General features: G+C 53.8%; 1 protein-coding gene across 4 annotated transcripts in view; it reads right to left on the reverse strand.

The window, feature by feature from the left end:
* TTLL9 (tubulin tyrosine ligase like 9) overlaps positions 1–15654 on the reverse strand; it is a 37800-nt gene that overhangs the window by 13804 nt on the left and 8342 nt on the right. For all 4 annotated transcript variants that reach the window (XR_004619433.1, XM_002918305.3, XM_034640066.1 and 1 more), the window contains exons 3-8: positions 14950–15042; positions 12889–13000; positions 11996–12181; positions 3010–3078; positions 2083–2157; positions 860–950 (exon numbers count right to left, since the gene is read on the reverse strand). Coding sequence is in view for 3 of the 4 variants with exons in the window: in XM_002918305.3 (XP_002918351.1) it covers positions 860–950; positions 2083–2157; positions 3010–3078; positions 11996–12181; positions 12889–13000; positions 14950–15042 (626 nt within the window). In the remaining variant the exon portion in view is untranslated. The remainder of the gene's footprint in view (positions 1–859; positions 951–2082; positions 2158–3009; positions 3079–11995; positions 12182–12888; positions 13001–14949; positions 15043–15654) is intronic.

The raw sequence follows: 15654 nt of genomic DNA on the forward strand, positions 1-15654 counted from the left end.
CCTATCTCTGTCTCTCTCAAATAAATAAATAAATAAATAAATAAATAAATAAATAAATAAAATCTTAAAAAAGAAATGGTGCAGAAAGGCCGAAGACATGGGGTCAAGGAAGGCTTCATGGAGAAGTGGTGACCTACAGGAACAGAGGTGCCCACCTAACCCAGAGGGGCAGACATCAGGGCTTGGGGCAGGAGGAACGGCCGGTGCAGAGGCCCAGAGGGGGCGGAGTGGAAGGAGACGAGGTCGGTGAGGTCAGTGAGGTCAGCAAGGTCAGCAGGGGCCAGCTCACACGCAGTTTTTGGATTGTGTTTTGCCAACCATGGGAAGCCACTGAAGGGTGTCTTGTCCCCCTGGCTACTGGGTTGGAACGGAGCACAGGGGACCAGAGCAGCAGTGGGCACCAGTGAGGATGGGAGGGGGATGGAAGTGGTCAGATGGATTCAAGAGCTTCGTGGGAGCCTGATGGGGGGCAGAGGTGGGAGGAGAGAGGGACACGGCCAGAATGGTCTCCGACCTCTGGCTTAGCAACCAGGGGCTGGAAGGGCCGGGGATGTGGGGAGGCTGGGGAATGAGCCACATGGCAGGAGGAGGGCGAGGTCGGATTTTAGGCTCGCTGTTGGGCTTGAGTTGCTGGGAGGTCCCCAAGAGGGCGGGCCACAGGCTGTGGGACATCAGGATCCGAGGTGTCGGGGTGAGGTCTCAGCTGGAGACAGAAAGCCAGGGTCACTGGCATCTGGGGGGTGTTTAAAACCACGAGAAAGGATGGGGTTCCTGGGGGAGGGAGGGGAGGATGTAGCTCGGGGAGGTGAGAGCAGCCAAGCAGCACAGACACTGTTCTGGGCAGAGGCGGCCATCTCACCTCCTATCAGGTAGGGATTTTCGATATAGCGCTGAGCTACGTAGTTCTCCACAGGGATCTCATCCTTCTGGTCATCAGAACTTCTCGCATCCTGGTCGTAATAATAACTATTATTAACATTTATGGAGCATTCCTTGTGTAGGAGGCATTTTGTTAGGTACTCTCCTCGGGGTATATCAACCGCTTTCAGGGAAGTACTCATGCCATCCCGGTTTATAGATGAGAAACGGAAGCACAGAGAGGGGGAGTGACTTGCCCAAGGTCACACAGCTGTGCAGTGGTACAGCTGGGAAGTGGACCCGCAGGCTGGGCCCAGAGCCTCGGCATTTAACCTCCAGACCTGTGCTGTCCATTTACATGTAAACTGATTAAAAGTAACTGAAATTAGATACTCCCACATGGATGAAACTTGCGGACATTATGCTAAGTGAAATAAGCCAGACACAAAGGACAACGACTGTCCACTTTGATGAGGTCCCTAGAGTCATCAAATCCACGGAGATGGAAATAGAAGGGTGGCTGCCAGGTGCTGGGGTGGGAAGGGGAAATAGGGAGCTGGTGTTTCTTGGGGACAGAGTTCTGGAAGTAGATGAGAGAGTTCTGGAGGTGGACGCCAGTGGTGATGGTTGGACAACAGTGTGGATATACTTCATGTCACTAAATTATACACTTGAAAGTGGCCAAAATGGTAAATTTTACGTATGTAAAAGAAAGAAAGGAAAAGAAATTTAAAATCCAGCCCTCGAGTGGCACCAGCAGCTTTTCAGGCGCTCTATATCAACCCGCGGCTAGCAGTCGCCACACCGGGGAGAGCACAGGCGCGCACCGTCCCACCTCTGTAGAAGGTTCCGTTGGTCAGCGCTGCCTACAGCACCTCTGAGATGCCCAAGGACGTTCCGGCCCCTTCTCTGCCTGCGAGTCCGCTCCCCACCAGCACAGCCTAGGAAGGCTGCAATGCCCTCTCTCGAACCCGTACGGAACCTCACGTCCGCAGTGCCCTTTCTCACCCTCTGCCCCCCTTCACATAACCTGTGAGGAAACCGGGGCCCAAAGGCAAGTGTCACACACTTGGTGAGGTCACACAACAGCCCCGTGACAGGGAGCCCCTGGAACTCAGGGTTCCCGGCCCCCGGAGCGGAATTTTCTACTCTTACTGTCACCCCACCCCAAGGTAACCGGGCCTTCCCTTCCTGGGCCCCAGACCACCCCCTACCTGTACTCACATGGCTGCCGGAAGGATTGACCGCGCTCCGGGCTGGCGGGGCCTCTAAGCTGGCGAGCTTCTTTCCCGCAGTACCCTGCCGTTCCATGGGAGGAATGAGGACACAGGGGAGGGGGAAATTCATCTATCGAGTACCAGCTCGTGAAGGAGGTGCTGGTCGTGTAGGAGCTGGTCATCCCGCTCTTCTCACTCACCCTGCACTGTTAGCATCTCTAAGGTTCAGAGGGGTTCAGCAATTTTCCCAAGACCACACAGCAGTTGAGTGGCAGAGGCAGGACTGGAACCAGGATTTCTGCTACACCCGTGTCGGGGGTAGGGATGGGGTGGTGGGGAGGGAGGGAGCGACCTTAGGCCCAGCCTAGGATCTACAGGAAGAGTTGGCTGGACTCTCTCCAACAGGTGACCAGGAGGCCCAGGTAGAGAGGCCGTGTTCTCAGATTAAGGCATATTAACTCATCGCATCCTCACCAGGTGCTGTCACTACTATCCCCCATGTCCTTGGGCACAGGCAGGTGAAGTATCTTGCCCAAGGTCACACAGCCCTTAAGGGGCAAAATCAAGATTTAAATCCAGGCCATCTGCAGGGCATCTGGGTGGCTCAGTCGGTTAAGCACCTGCCTTCAGCTCAGGTCATGTTCCCAGGGTCCTGGGATCAAGTTCCACACTGGGCTCCCTTCTCAGTGGAGAGCCTAGCTTCTCCCTCTCCCTCTCCCTCTCCCTCTTCCCCTGCTTGTGCTCCCTCTCCCTCTGTCAAATAAATTAAAAAATAAAAAAATAAACCCAGGCAATCTGGCTTCAGAGACCCCCTTCCTGGGGGCCCCAGAGCTTCTCTGCCAGCCCTCCAAGCTTTGAAGCGGGGAGGGCAGGGCCCCTCATTGCAGCAAGGGCAGAAGGAGGTTTCGGAAGCCAGGGGGAGAGGCAAGCTTACCTTGCTCCAGTCCATGATGTCCTTCAGCCTCCGGAAGAGGAAGATGCCCTTCCCCTGCGAGCCGGCTACCTGGGGTGGAGGTGAGTGCGGACAGGTCAGCTCTCAGCTCTGTGTGGCTCCTTGTTGGCCCCTGTGCCTGGGGCACCAACCCACCATTTCTCTGTCTCTATCTTCCCCATGGGCTTCCAGCTCTCAGAGGAATGGCCGCGCCCAGCGCCATGGGGCCCAGCCCCAGAGAAGGCACTAAGCCTGGCGGAAGGGAGAGGAAGCAGGGAAGAGAGAGAGGCCGACTTCGCTCACAAAGGCATACAATGGCATGAATAATACAAAAGAGCAGACAATTAAAAAACCATTTCTAACAGTCTTGGGAACACATCATCCAATTCTTTTTTTTGGGAATCAATTTGCCTTCCTAATTAGGTTTTGCTTCAGCTAATACTGATCAGTCTGCCGTTACTGAATCCCAGCATGGATAATTCATGGCTTCAGAGTCTAGGGGCTGGAAACATCTTTAATATCATGCAGAGCAGTCAGCACCAAAGGCATTGCTCCCTCCTGTGAAATCCCTCTATGATGGTCACCTGCTTGGCCTGGCCTGTCCACAGTGCCGGGGAGCTCGCTACCCTCCCCCACCTCCTGACGCAGCCCATCTGTTGCAGGATAACACTATAAATCAGTCATCCCAAAGGTATAGATTAGGTGACTACCGTGTGCTGGGCACGATGCTATCACAGTGACCTAGACTTCATAGAGCTAACCTGTGTTGAGCTCAAATTTGCCAACCTGGCTCTGGCCTGTAGGGCCTCCTAAAACAAATCTAATCCCTGGGCCCCAGAACAGCGCTTTGATCATCTGTAGCCACTGAGCAGGTCCCCCTGAGTCGTCTTTTCTCTAGCAGTAAGGCACCCGGGGAATGCAAACTCTCGTTTCCCTCTGTTCTCCTCTGAACACGGCCCAGTTGGCCAGTGTGAGGCTCTTTGTACAACACAGGGGCAGGCAGAGCGGTCGGGCACGGCTGGCCAGGTTGCCCACTGCGTGAAGGGCTCCCAGTCATGGGGGCAGTGGGAGCCCAAACCCAGCCCCACCCTGCCCGCAGCGCTGTGTGCCTGATTCGAGGCTATGTACACCCAGAAGATGGGGTGCCCACATGGCCGTGGAGCACTGGGAGGTCTCAGGGGCAGCCACCTGTGCACCGTTATTCTGGAAAGCAACTCATCAGTGCACATCAGCGGTTCTCACAGTTCACAGCCATGCAAGACTTAAACCCACTTCACAGAAGAAGGTCATCCCATGGAAACAATGGAAAGTCACTCAACTTCATTAGTCTCAAGGAAATGCAAATGAAAACCCCAAGAGGATACCACTCAGCGCTCCTTGAGAGTGGTTAAAATTAAAAACAATACGGGCGTCTGGGTGGCTCGGGGGTTGAGCGTCAGACTCTGGGTTTCAGCTCAGGTCACCATCTTGCGGTGGTGAGATCCAGCCCCGCATCGGGCTCCGTGCTCATTGTGAAGTCCGCTTCAGATTCTTTCTCCCTCTCTCTGCCCCTCCTGGCTTCCTCTCTTTCTGTCTCTCTCTCTGTCTAAAATGAATAAATAAAATCTTTGGTAAAAGATTAAAACAATGAAAAACGAACAACAGCAGGTGACGGTGAGGCTGTGGAGAAACTGTCACTCACAACTGCAGGTGGGAGAGCACGTCGTTGGAAACAGGCAGCTTCCCTAAAGCTGAACACAAGCACCTGCTGGGACCCAGAAGGTCCTCTCCTAGGCCCCTACACGGCAGAAGCGCGTGCATCCGGGCACCCATGGACACGCACAGGGACGTCCACGGCAGCACGATTCACAGTGGCTCCAACCTTGAAATTCCCAGGGGGTAGACTCACGCGGTGGAACAGTCTACAGCAGGCTGGCGAGCCATGTGCGACCACCCGTGGCAGCCGGGATGGGTCACGCGAACATAATGTTGGCGGAGAGAAACCAGGCCCAGTGCAGGTCTACCTCCTGTCTCCCCTGATACAAAGTACACAGGCAGACACGTGCTGCATGCTGTTAGGGCCCAAGGGCAGTGGGTGGGAGAGGGTCTGGGGGAGCTGCTGAGGGGCTGGCACTCCTCTGTCTATGGCCTGGTGCTTGTTACTCAGGTGTGCTCACCTCGTGAAAATTTACCAAGCTGCCCCCCCATAACTCAAGCATATTGTTTACTAAACTTCAATTGAGAAGTTTTATAAGGCTCCTGCCTTTTGATCTAGAAGCCTGCACCCCCACCTTTGTTGGCTGCCTTCCCTACAGTCATTCCCTTCCTTCTCTCTGGCCCGCAGAGCCCACCTGTCACACGGAGGCTGGAAAGACCACACACCTGTCTTGTCAGCCTCCCTCGCAGCTCTCGGGAAACTTGTGACTAATTCTGGCCAATGAGACCTACAGAGACATCCTCTTGGGGCTTCGGGGCTTCTAAGAATGACTTTCTTCCTTCTTAAAAATATCAGGGTCGGGGTGCCTGGGTGGCTCAGTCGTTGGGCGTCTGCCTTTGGCTCAGGGCGCCATCCCAGCGTTCTGGGATCGAGCCCCGCATCGGGCTCCTACACTGGGAGACTGCTTCTTCCTCTCCCACTCCCCCTGCTTGTGTTCCCTCTTTTGCTGGCTGTCTCTCTCCCAAAAAAAAAATATCAGAGTCAAGGAGGAGGAGGAAGATAGAGGGAGGGAGGGAGAAGGAGGGAGGGAGACAGAGAGATGTCTGGCTCCTTTCCTTCTTTCTTTGAATGCTGCAGTCTGAGGAGGTGAGGCCTATAGCTGTCACACATGGTGTGACACGGTGACACGTCTGATGGCAGAAAGCCAACACACAGAGAACACAGAGTGCTAAGACAGGTAAGAAAGATAAGGAACCTGGGCTTTTAACGGCATCCTTGAGCCCATCCCCAAACCTGGAACTTCCTACCTCCGGCTTTCTTGTTAGCTGAGGCAATAAAATGTCTTTATTGTTTGAACCATTGTTAGCATGTTAGCAAACATGCCCATTCCAGGAGATGCCTTCCTAAGGGAAGAATCCCCAAGAGTGGAAAATAAACTTCCTGCGTGGTGATGCATCAGGGTTGTTAAGACGGGAAATCACCTACTATCTAGCTCCAACAGATTGTAGCTTGCAAAAACAGTCACAGAAATATTTCCAGTCCCATATGTTTTTCCAGAACCTTGCTACCCCCACCCTCCGTCGAGAGGTGAAGTCGATGTGCCCTCCCCTTGAATCCGGGCGAGCATTTAGGGCTGTCTCTACTGATCGCATACGGCAGAAGTGACGTTCCATGGCTTCCAGTGCTGGGTCATCCAAGGCAATCCAGCTCCACGCAGCTTTGTCTTTGGGCCTGGTTGCCCTTGGAAGCTAGCCGCCCTGCAGGTCATACAGAGAGGCCCCCACGGAGGGCAACTGAGTCTTCCAGCCCTCCACCCTGGCGGAGCTCCCGGCCAACAGCCAGCACCGACTTGCCAGCCTGCCAGCCGAGTGCGCGAGCCAGCTTGGAAGCGAATCCCCCAGCCCTCGCGGGAGCAGTCCCAGCAGACGCTGCAGCAGCCGGGAGCCTTCCCTGGCAGGCGCTGCCCCAACTGGAGGCTCGGGGGCTGAATAAGACGTGATTTTGTCTCCAGCCCCTGAGTCTTAGGGTGTGGCAACAGAACCCGGACACTACCGTCAGGGGAATGGTTTATAACAACGGCAGGTGTTTCCTACGTGCCAGGCACCAAGATTTCCGCACCTCACCTCGTTAAAGCTTTCCCCCAAAATCCTCTGCGTAGGCATTAGCACTATCCCCATTTTGCAGCCAAGGGAACCAAGGAATAAGGCCAAGCACTCTGTTCAAGGTTACCCAACCAGTAGGTGACAAACCCAGGGAGTTAAATCCGTGCTTCACCAGCCCGAGGCTGAGCACCTCCGGCCACATGCCAGGCAGTACACAGACTCACACAACAGACCCGCTCCTGCCCTGGCAGTATTGGTCTTGATGACTTGGGAATAAAATATTATTTTTTAAAAAGATAAATTAACTGGAAAATAATAGGAATGGATTATTAGAATGAACCCTACTTTGATTTTGCACCCCCTGGGGCCACTCATGGCCCTTGACCCGCTGCCACTGCCTGCCCTGCCCCTGCCGGCCATTCATCACGTGGCATTCATTGTATGGCATTTGCTGGGTGTTACAGATGTGGTTGGTGGTCTACTCAGCAACCCTGAGTAGGGGAAAACAATTCCCTTTTTTTCTCTGCCAACAGAACCCCATTTGGTTTTTTTGTTCGTTGAATGTAAGCTCTACCCCCCAAGGTGGGGCTTGAACTCACGACCCGAGATCAAGAATCACAGGCTCCACCCACTGAGCCAGCCAGGCGCCCCCAACAGAACCCCATCTGGATCACCTCTTCCCGGTGGTCCTGGCCTCTGGGAGTCTGAGCCTTCCAGGTGGTCCCACGCCCCTGCTGCCACGTGACCGGTGCAGGCACGGGCCAGCACGTGCCAGGGGAAGTCTGCTGCAGTGACCTCTGGGAAGTTCGTGTCTTCTTCAAAAGGGACACAAGATCAAGGTGTTCCTTTATTCCTGCGGCAGGGAGAGGCACGAGGAAGCGAAGCTAAGGGTGTGGCAGCCGCTTTGAGACTGAGAGGAGCAGCGAATCCACTGGGGTGGGAATTGATGATGCTGGTGAGCTGCCCACCAAGGTTGTTCGATCACCCCTGGAGCTGACCTTTCATCATTAAAGGAAATGTCCTGGCGCCTGTAAACTTGAATGAGAAGAGCATTTTTCATCTTACACTAAGATTTTCCCATTGCCTTCCATTATGAATGCAGACAACAAACCATAGTAATATTAGCCACGCCTGCGACTTTACTTTCAAAACATCTCAGTTATTTTTATATCACATGAAGGTTGTTGCCGGTATCTCAAACTAATGTTTATGCTCATTATGACTTTGAAATTATGGTAAGTATGGGTCTGCTATTAGACTGTCTTTAGTTTTTAATGAAACTGCTATGGCATAAAGAAGGGGCGCCTGGGTGGCTCAGTCGGTTAAGCGTCTGCCTTCAGCTCAGGTCATGATCCTGGGGTCCTGGGATTGAGCCCTGCGTCGGGCTAAGCAAGGGAGCCTGCTTCTCTCTCGCCCTCTGCCTGCCGCTCCCCCTGCTTGGGCTCTCTTCCTCTCTCTCTCCTTCTCTGTCAAATAAATTAATCAAATTTAAAAAAACATTTCATAGTTTGTGTGCCCGTCGTGAGACGTTCTAGCTGGTCTCTAACAGCAGGACCGTGCTCACTGCCGTTGGCCCTGTGCCTGCCTGGCTCCCCTGCAGGGGCTGCTCCTGCCACTGACCAAGGACGGCTGGGACACAAAGCCTGGCCCACTCCGGGGAGACAGGGACCTCCGCTGGCTGGAAGCCTCCTTGAGGCCTCTAGGTGCTTCTCTTCCTCTGCCCTCTCCCTCACTGGGGGTCTGACAACTGTCCCAGCTCCCCCCTCCCCTTTGCCTCCCCCTATTCCTTACAGGCAAAACTCCCAGAATGTTCAATCGTGCCTTGGCGTCTGTTTCTCAGAGGACCCAGACTATCCGTTTGTTTGATAACTGTTTTTCAATATAGTTGTTTCCTTTTATAATCAAATTACTTTAGCCTCTTAAAAACACTCCTTTGTGACAGTGTGAAACAGGATTTTTGCCAGATGCCAGAGAAACCCATGACGTGAGAACAGTGCAGAGCCCCTGCCCTCTTGTCTGAGCTCCCGTTAGTCGGGGTTCTGCTATGTGCTGCCCAAAGCACCCCCGACTCTTAGGACATTGCACTGAAAAGATCTGAGAAGCTCTGGTGGAGAAAACTTGCGAAACAGAAGGTTAAATTCTGTTCTTCCTGTCCTGCAACTTGGACAGAGGCCCCCAGAGCTGGGAGCAGCCTAGTGGTTGCCCGGGATGTTCATGGCCCTGAGTGAAGTGTTAAATCAGATCTGCAGACACGCAGGGACCGAAGGACAGGCCCCAGGACTGATGGACAGGCCTGAGCCCTGACAGCCAGACCCTGTCTCCCAGCCACGTGGGGAGGCTAGACAAGCAAGCGTGGTCCTGTGGTCTGGGTCCTGCCTACCTCCTGCCGACCCAGAGGGCCTGAGCTGGTGGGAGGGGAGAATGTTCAGATGGAAAAGAAGTTTGAAACAATGCAATTTTTACATCACCTGGGCTTTTAAATGGCAAAGCCAGGGGCTTGTTCTTATACTCTGAGAGTGCTGGCAAAGCTCTGAGAGGGACTGGGGCTCAGGCTCCGTGGGAAGAGGGGTCCCTGAGGGTGGCATGGAGGGGACGATGCTGCTTATTCCCTTCTGAGTCCAACTCGCCCCCTCGTCGCCCCTGCTCTGCTGCCGCTGAGAGGAAGATGAAGACTCAGCACGCCCTAGGGGGCCATGCAGAGGAGACACCGGAGGGAAAAGGCGGCCCAGTGGCTGCCCTCCCTGGCCCCGCCACAGCAACTATGTGAAAACTCTGGCGTGTGGGTGCTCGAGGACAACCCGGCTCACAGAGACAAGCCTTGTGGGAAGAGTGGAGGGATTTGAGATTTTTTTTTCCCTTTATTTTCTAAATTTGGAGTAATGTCCTATTTTTTTTTAACACTTTCCCTACCCCAAAAGAATCCAAACAACAGGGTTTGTTGACTGATTTTGCCCCACCTAATACTCTAGCCCCGTGGATCACACAGTTCTGTTGCTCCGGAGAACCCTGGCTGCTACATCTGGGACCTTGTTAGAAACGCAAATTCTTAGGCCCCACACCAGGCCTATGGAATCAGACACTGAGGGATGGAGGAGGGGCTTTAATAAGCATTCCAGAAAATTCGCACGCACTCTCAGGTTTGAGAATGACTCCTCCACAGTCTCAGTCCACAAAGTGTGGTCCGGGGACCAGCAGCAAGGGCCTCCCCTGGGAGCTGGTTAGAGATGCAGGCTCTCCGGCCCTTCACAGACCTGCTGAATCAGCTCCGCCTTGTACCAGATGCCCGATGACTGCGGGCACATTGTGGGTTTGGGGAACACTGGCCTACTGCTTTCCAGGGGCAAGGGGAGAGAAGGTGTTGCCTGGACTCCCAGAAATCACAGTAAAGCTGGGCAATGACTGGACCCCTAAGTGCCAAGCCCTTTGTATAACTTGTAGACCTCCCGCGTGTAACATGCTATGAGTTCACCGGATTCTCCCAGCCCTGTCAGGTAGACACACTCACGAATTCCACTTTACCCATGGCGAGGACACGGACTTCGAGGGGTGAGGAACTTGTTCTGGGTCAGCCGGCTCATAAGCAGCGGGGACAGAGTTAGAGCCCAGAGCACCCACTCTCCGCACCCCAGACAGGGTGTCACAGCTCTGCAGGGACGCAGCCAAGATGCCGCCCCTTAATTACAGCCGTCTTGTGTCTGCCTCTAACAAAGGCCGTGGGCTGGGAAAGGAATCAACTTAATATGCGATTGCTCTTCCCAATTAGCACAAATTACCATTTGTCTGGCAGGATAATGCTGGGAGCCAGAACGCCCAGTGGATTGCAGTTCTCCTCCGCCTAACCCCTTCTGCTCTGGCTGCAGAGAAGACGATGCAAGCCTCCCAGCAGGCCTCACCAGGAACAGGAGCCAGAGGCCTCAGCAAATGCTGCTCTGGGACCCGGCTGGGAGCATCCTGGGAGCATCTGTGGTTTTCGTCTGCCCGTCCGAGCACCTGTGCTATTGACTGTGCATCAGCCAACACCGGCCCTAGTTCCCAGCTGCACAAGGAAGGGCTGCCCCCACTCTGCTCCCCACAGCTCCCTTCCTGGGGCCTGGCACATTCCCAAGCCCGGGGAATAGTAGGGGGCATTGCTGATGCCACTCAAGGCTCTGGTGGCTTTGTGGTGAGAAAGCAGGCCTGGTATGAGGAAGAACCGAGGGGCTGGTGGGTACTCTGCCACCCGTCCCCTCCATTCAGTTTCTGGATCCCTGAAGGGCTACCTCTGGATGCAAGGCTTTCCTGCATGCAGTTCCCTCTTCCTGGAATGCCCTTCCCTACCTCTGCCCTTGTCCAGGCTGACCCTCTGCCTCCTTCAGGCCACAGCCAATACTAATTCTTTTAATAACAATAACAACAACAGCAGCTGTCACTTACAGGGTGCCTTGTGTGTGCTCTGCCTGCAGTAATTCATTTAGTCACACACACATTACGCGACAGGTACCGCAGTCCCACTTTGCAGATGGGGAAACGGGGGCACAGAGAAGTTAAGTAATCTGCCTGAGGTCACACAGCTAGTAAGTGGCACAGGCAGTATTTGTACTAAAGGGTCTGGCCTCGGAGCCCAGTCTCCCTTCAGAAAAGCCTCTGGGCAGCGGGCCGCCTCCTACTGTTTCCTCTCTACTGACACTTAGCACAGCTTGACACACACATTCGTCCTCTGTATTATCTAGCCCCAGGAAGGCAGAGACCCACTTCGACTCGCTGAGGGCTGCGTCCCCAGCACCTAGGTCTATGGCTGGCGCATGGCAAGTGCTCAGTGAGTATTTATGGAATGTTTGAATACATGGGTCTCAGTCTCCTCATCTTTAAAATGAGGTAATAGCTCCTCCCAAGGGCCAGCCTGAGAACCGGGCAGTGCAGGTAACGTGCTTGGCATGGCCTGGCCACCACCATCCCTCTCCCGTCAGGAAGAGAGGCGGGGATCTGAGCTCCAGCAAGCCTCTGGATTCCCTGTCCTGGTGTCCTGAGGATCACTTGTTCATCTAGTAAGCACTCATTGAGCACCTACTGTGTACTAGCTGTCATAGCTGCTGGGTCCACACACTGCAAAGAGGAGATGAAGTCAGCCCTCGGGGGGAGGCCGAACCTAAGGCTGAATTGCCAGGCAGAGTTCTGTCTCGGGATGTGCCAGGAGGGACCCCTGCTCTGTCTGGTGCCTGGGAAGCCCCCCTCCCCCCTGCCCCTCCCCCTGCTCCCGGCCCTGGGCACGCACAGGCTTCATGATCCAGGTGATTCCCGGGTTTTTGCGGAACTCCTCCACGAACAGGTGGTACTCGCATGGCATCTCAAAGGTTTTGGGGAAGAAGTCGCACTTGGCTGCCTCCAGCTTCCCAGCCTCGCGCTCCAGCTGTTTCCGGAACCGCTTCAGATTCTTCACCATGTAGTTCTTGCGGGTCAGCTGGGCAGCAAGGTGGGCGAGCAGGCCATGAGTGCTTGTGCCCACTGTCCCGCCCCAGCTCCCAGCCCCACCACCGCAGCTGGCCCCCCGCAGCCTCTCACCCACCCAATAACAATCACAGTAAGAGTAACTCTGAGAGCCTGCCGTTCTATAGCAATCCCCACTTCACAGGCCGGAAAACCAAGGCTCAGAAAGGTTAAGTCAGTTGCCCAGAGTCACCCAGCCAACGGAGGCACAGCCAGGATTTGACCTGCGCCTGTCTGACTCCCAAGTTCATGTTTCTAACTGCTAAGCTGTGCTAACCTTTCAGATCTCAGCATCGTTGGCTCCTCCGGTCCCATCTTTGTGTTCTGGTTCCTCCCAGACCTCCCTCCCATCTCTAGACTCCCAGTTGCTCAACTTGCCTCTCCCCTGCAGTCATCATACGGCTCAAACATCCTGCTCCTTAGCCCTTGCCCCACCCATCTCCAGTGCTGAAATGCCAACCAGACTGTGACCTCAGTCCCCACCCCAAGGCAGTCTGTGCAGGTACCAGACCCTTATTCTCTCACACTCTTTAGCGCCTCACGGATCTTGGGCACGTGCTCCCCACCCCCACCCTCCTTCCCTTCCACTTTTCCACACTGGTCCTTGCACTCCTGCCGCTGCTCATTGCCACATCCTGTGACATGAATTGGCCGACTCAGTCCGCAGCCTCCCCAGCTCACCTCGTAGTGGTTCCGGAAGTGACTGATCCGCACGTGCTCGTCCATGTAGGTGTGATCAAAGTTCTCCCGGAGCCAGCTGACGTCACACCAGTAGAAATCCCACTCCCCTTCACTGTGGGTGGGGGGAACAAAGGTCGCGGCCTGAGCCGTGCTGGGAGTTCTGGGCCTCGGAGTTAGACGGGCGCGCCCTCTCCAGATGACAGTCCCCATCACTCCCTCCAGCACGGAGACAACCAGCCAGCCTCACCTGATCATGTGACCTGCCTGGGCGCTGGAAGCATCGCTGTTCCCACCCCCAGCCCACATTACTGAGCAGTGCAGTTAGGTAACATTTGCAAGCCCTTCCCGGTCCAAAAAGCCCTCCTCTCACTGACTCCTCAGAGCAGCCTCCAAAGGTGACAACAGTCTGGAGCCCTCAGATGAGGCTGGCCCTGATCGCCAAGGCCCTGCAGCACTGGGATTCCTACCCAGGCCTGCCCGACTCCGAATTCCACCTGCTTCTTCACCACCACACTAAAGAGAGGGACAGGACAGCAGGCTCATCTACGGAATCTGATGCCACAGCTGTGGGGCAGAGACAAAGCACTTGAAGAATAGGGGGCGGGAAAGACAACAACGCCGCCATGATTGCTTCCAACATCTTCAGTAAAAAATTACAGCTGTAACTGAAGTTCCGTGTGGACGAGTCTAGACTCCAGTCCCAGGCAATGGGAATCATGGATTCCCCCAGTTACTCATTAGTTTCCTCATTCACGGAGAGGCTGTTGGAACAGGGTGGAGACGAGCCTGGGACTCCACACACAGACTGACCGGTGCAGTCCTAGCCCAAGCCCTGACAAGCCGAGTGACCTCAAACATGGCGGGTTTTGCTCTTCTGTGTCCAGTTTTCCCACTTCTAGTAAATGGGTATGATGACAGCACCTCCCAGAAGGTCTGCTCAATGATTCAGAGGTCATGCATGTAGAGTGCTAAAGAGCGTCTAACAGGCTTAGCTACTGTTAAGCAACAATATTCACTGGGTGCCATGTCAGGGTAGCTGGCTGCCCTCACCCCTCATACCTATTCTCTCCCTTTCTCTACAGTAACAGGATTCCCAACATTTATCTGGGAAAATGTCATCACGTTCTCCAAAATAAAGATGACATTTTCCAGATTCTCTTGCAGCTAAGCTAAGTTCTGGCCAATGTGAGCGACTTCTAGGCTGTGTTCTTCAAGAGCAGGGCAGGCATTTTCTTGCCTCCTTCCTACCGACTGTGGCTTGGACTCTGGATGTAAGGCTGGAGCTTAGACTGTCCACTTTAGACAGCGAGGACAAGGGCCTCGCTCAAGGTATAGCAGAATGGAAAGATGGAAGCGGGTGGATCCACATTTCTATACCGCCTCCGAACTTCCTACAGCTGGATTTCAATGGGAGAGATCAAGTTCTAGTCTGTCAAAGCCTCTTTTACTTTGGGTCTCTGTTACATGCACCCAAACCTTAACCCTAACTTATATTAGCACCTACTATGGGCCAGGCATTGGATGCTTGTTCATCTCGGTATCCCTAGGGCTCAGCATAGAAGAAGAAATGTAGGCTTGGGGTCAAGTAACTTGTTCAAGGTCACAGAACAGGCCAGGGAAGTAAGTGGCCAGGGAAGAGCAGCCCTTGACCTGGAGCTGCCATCACTGGAAAATTCCAGCCAGCTAGTGGAGTGATGGCTGCATTCCTTGATTCTCCAGAGAGCTATAGGACCCTGGCTGTGGAACAATCCAGCTGAACCGGGTGTGAACCCACGCTCAGACACTTACATGCTGTGTGACTTTCAACAATTGGCTTAATACCTCTGAACGTAATCATATCTTGCTGGATGGTTGTAAGGCTTAAATAAGACAGAGGGCATCTGTAAGGCGCCTGACACATTTTGAGTGCTAAATAAATGTTGGTCCCTATCACAGCTCAATTGGGACAAGTCCCAGCAGCCACCCAGGGGAACTGGGAGAAAACAGAGGGAGACAAGGACCTGTGAGGCAAAGGGAAGGAGGGACAAGGTTGGCAGGGAGTGGGGTAGGGAGGTGTCTTACTCCTTTACTTCCACCCATCCTGGCCTGTGGCGAAGGACATCCATGAGAGTATTCATGAGAGTGGTCTTGAATCGGATCGATGCTCTCTGCTCCCTGCAAGACAAAGCAACGGGACGCTTGCTCAGGATCACACAAAACCCTGCACAGGGATGTTCGTAGCAGCTTTATTAATAATAGCCCCAAACTGGGGGCGCCTGGGCGGCTCAGTCGGTGAAGTGTCTGCCTTCAGCTCAGGTCACGATCCTAGGGTCTTGGAATTGAGCCCCACAATAGACTCCTTGCTCAGTGGGGAGTCTGCTTCTCCCTCTCCTTCTGCCTGCTGCTCCCCCTGCTTGTGCTCTCTCTCTCTCTGACAAATAAATAAATTAATTAATTAAATAACCTTTAAAAAAAATAGTCCCAAACTGGTAACAAACCCAGATGTCCTTCAATAGGTGAACGGTTAAACAAACAGTGGTCCATCTACATGATGGAATAATAGTCACCAATAAAAAGGAGTGAAATATTTATACATTCAACCTAGATTCATCTCTAGGGCATTATGCCGAGTGAAAAAGGCCAATCCCAAAATGTTGTTATATACCGTAGAATTCCATTTATATAACTTTTAAAAATGACAAAATTATAGAAATGGAGAACAGATGAGCAGTTGTTGGGCGTTAAGGACAGGGTGGGGTTGGACTGTGGGAGAAGGCAGAGGGAGGA

The sequence above is a fragment of the Ailuropoda melanoleuca genome, chromosome 13 (assembly GCF_002007445.2).
Source record: "Ailuropoda melanoleuca isolate Jingjing chromosome 13, ASM200744v2, whole genome shotgun sequence".
Lineage (NCBI taxonomy): Eukaryota > Metazoa > Chordata > Mammalia > Carnivora > Ursidae > Ailuropoda > Ailuropoda melanoleuca.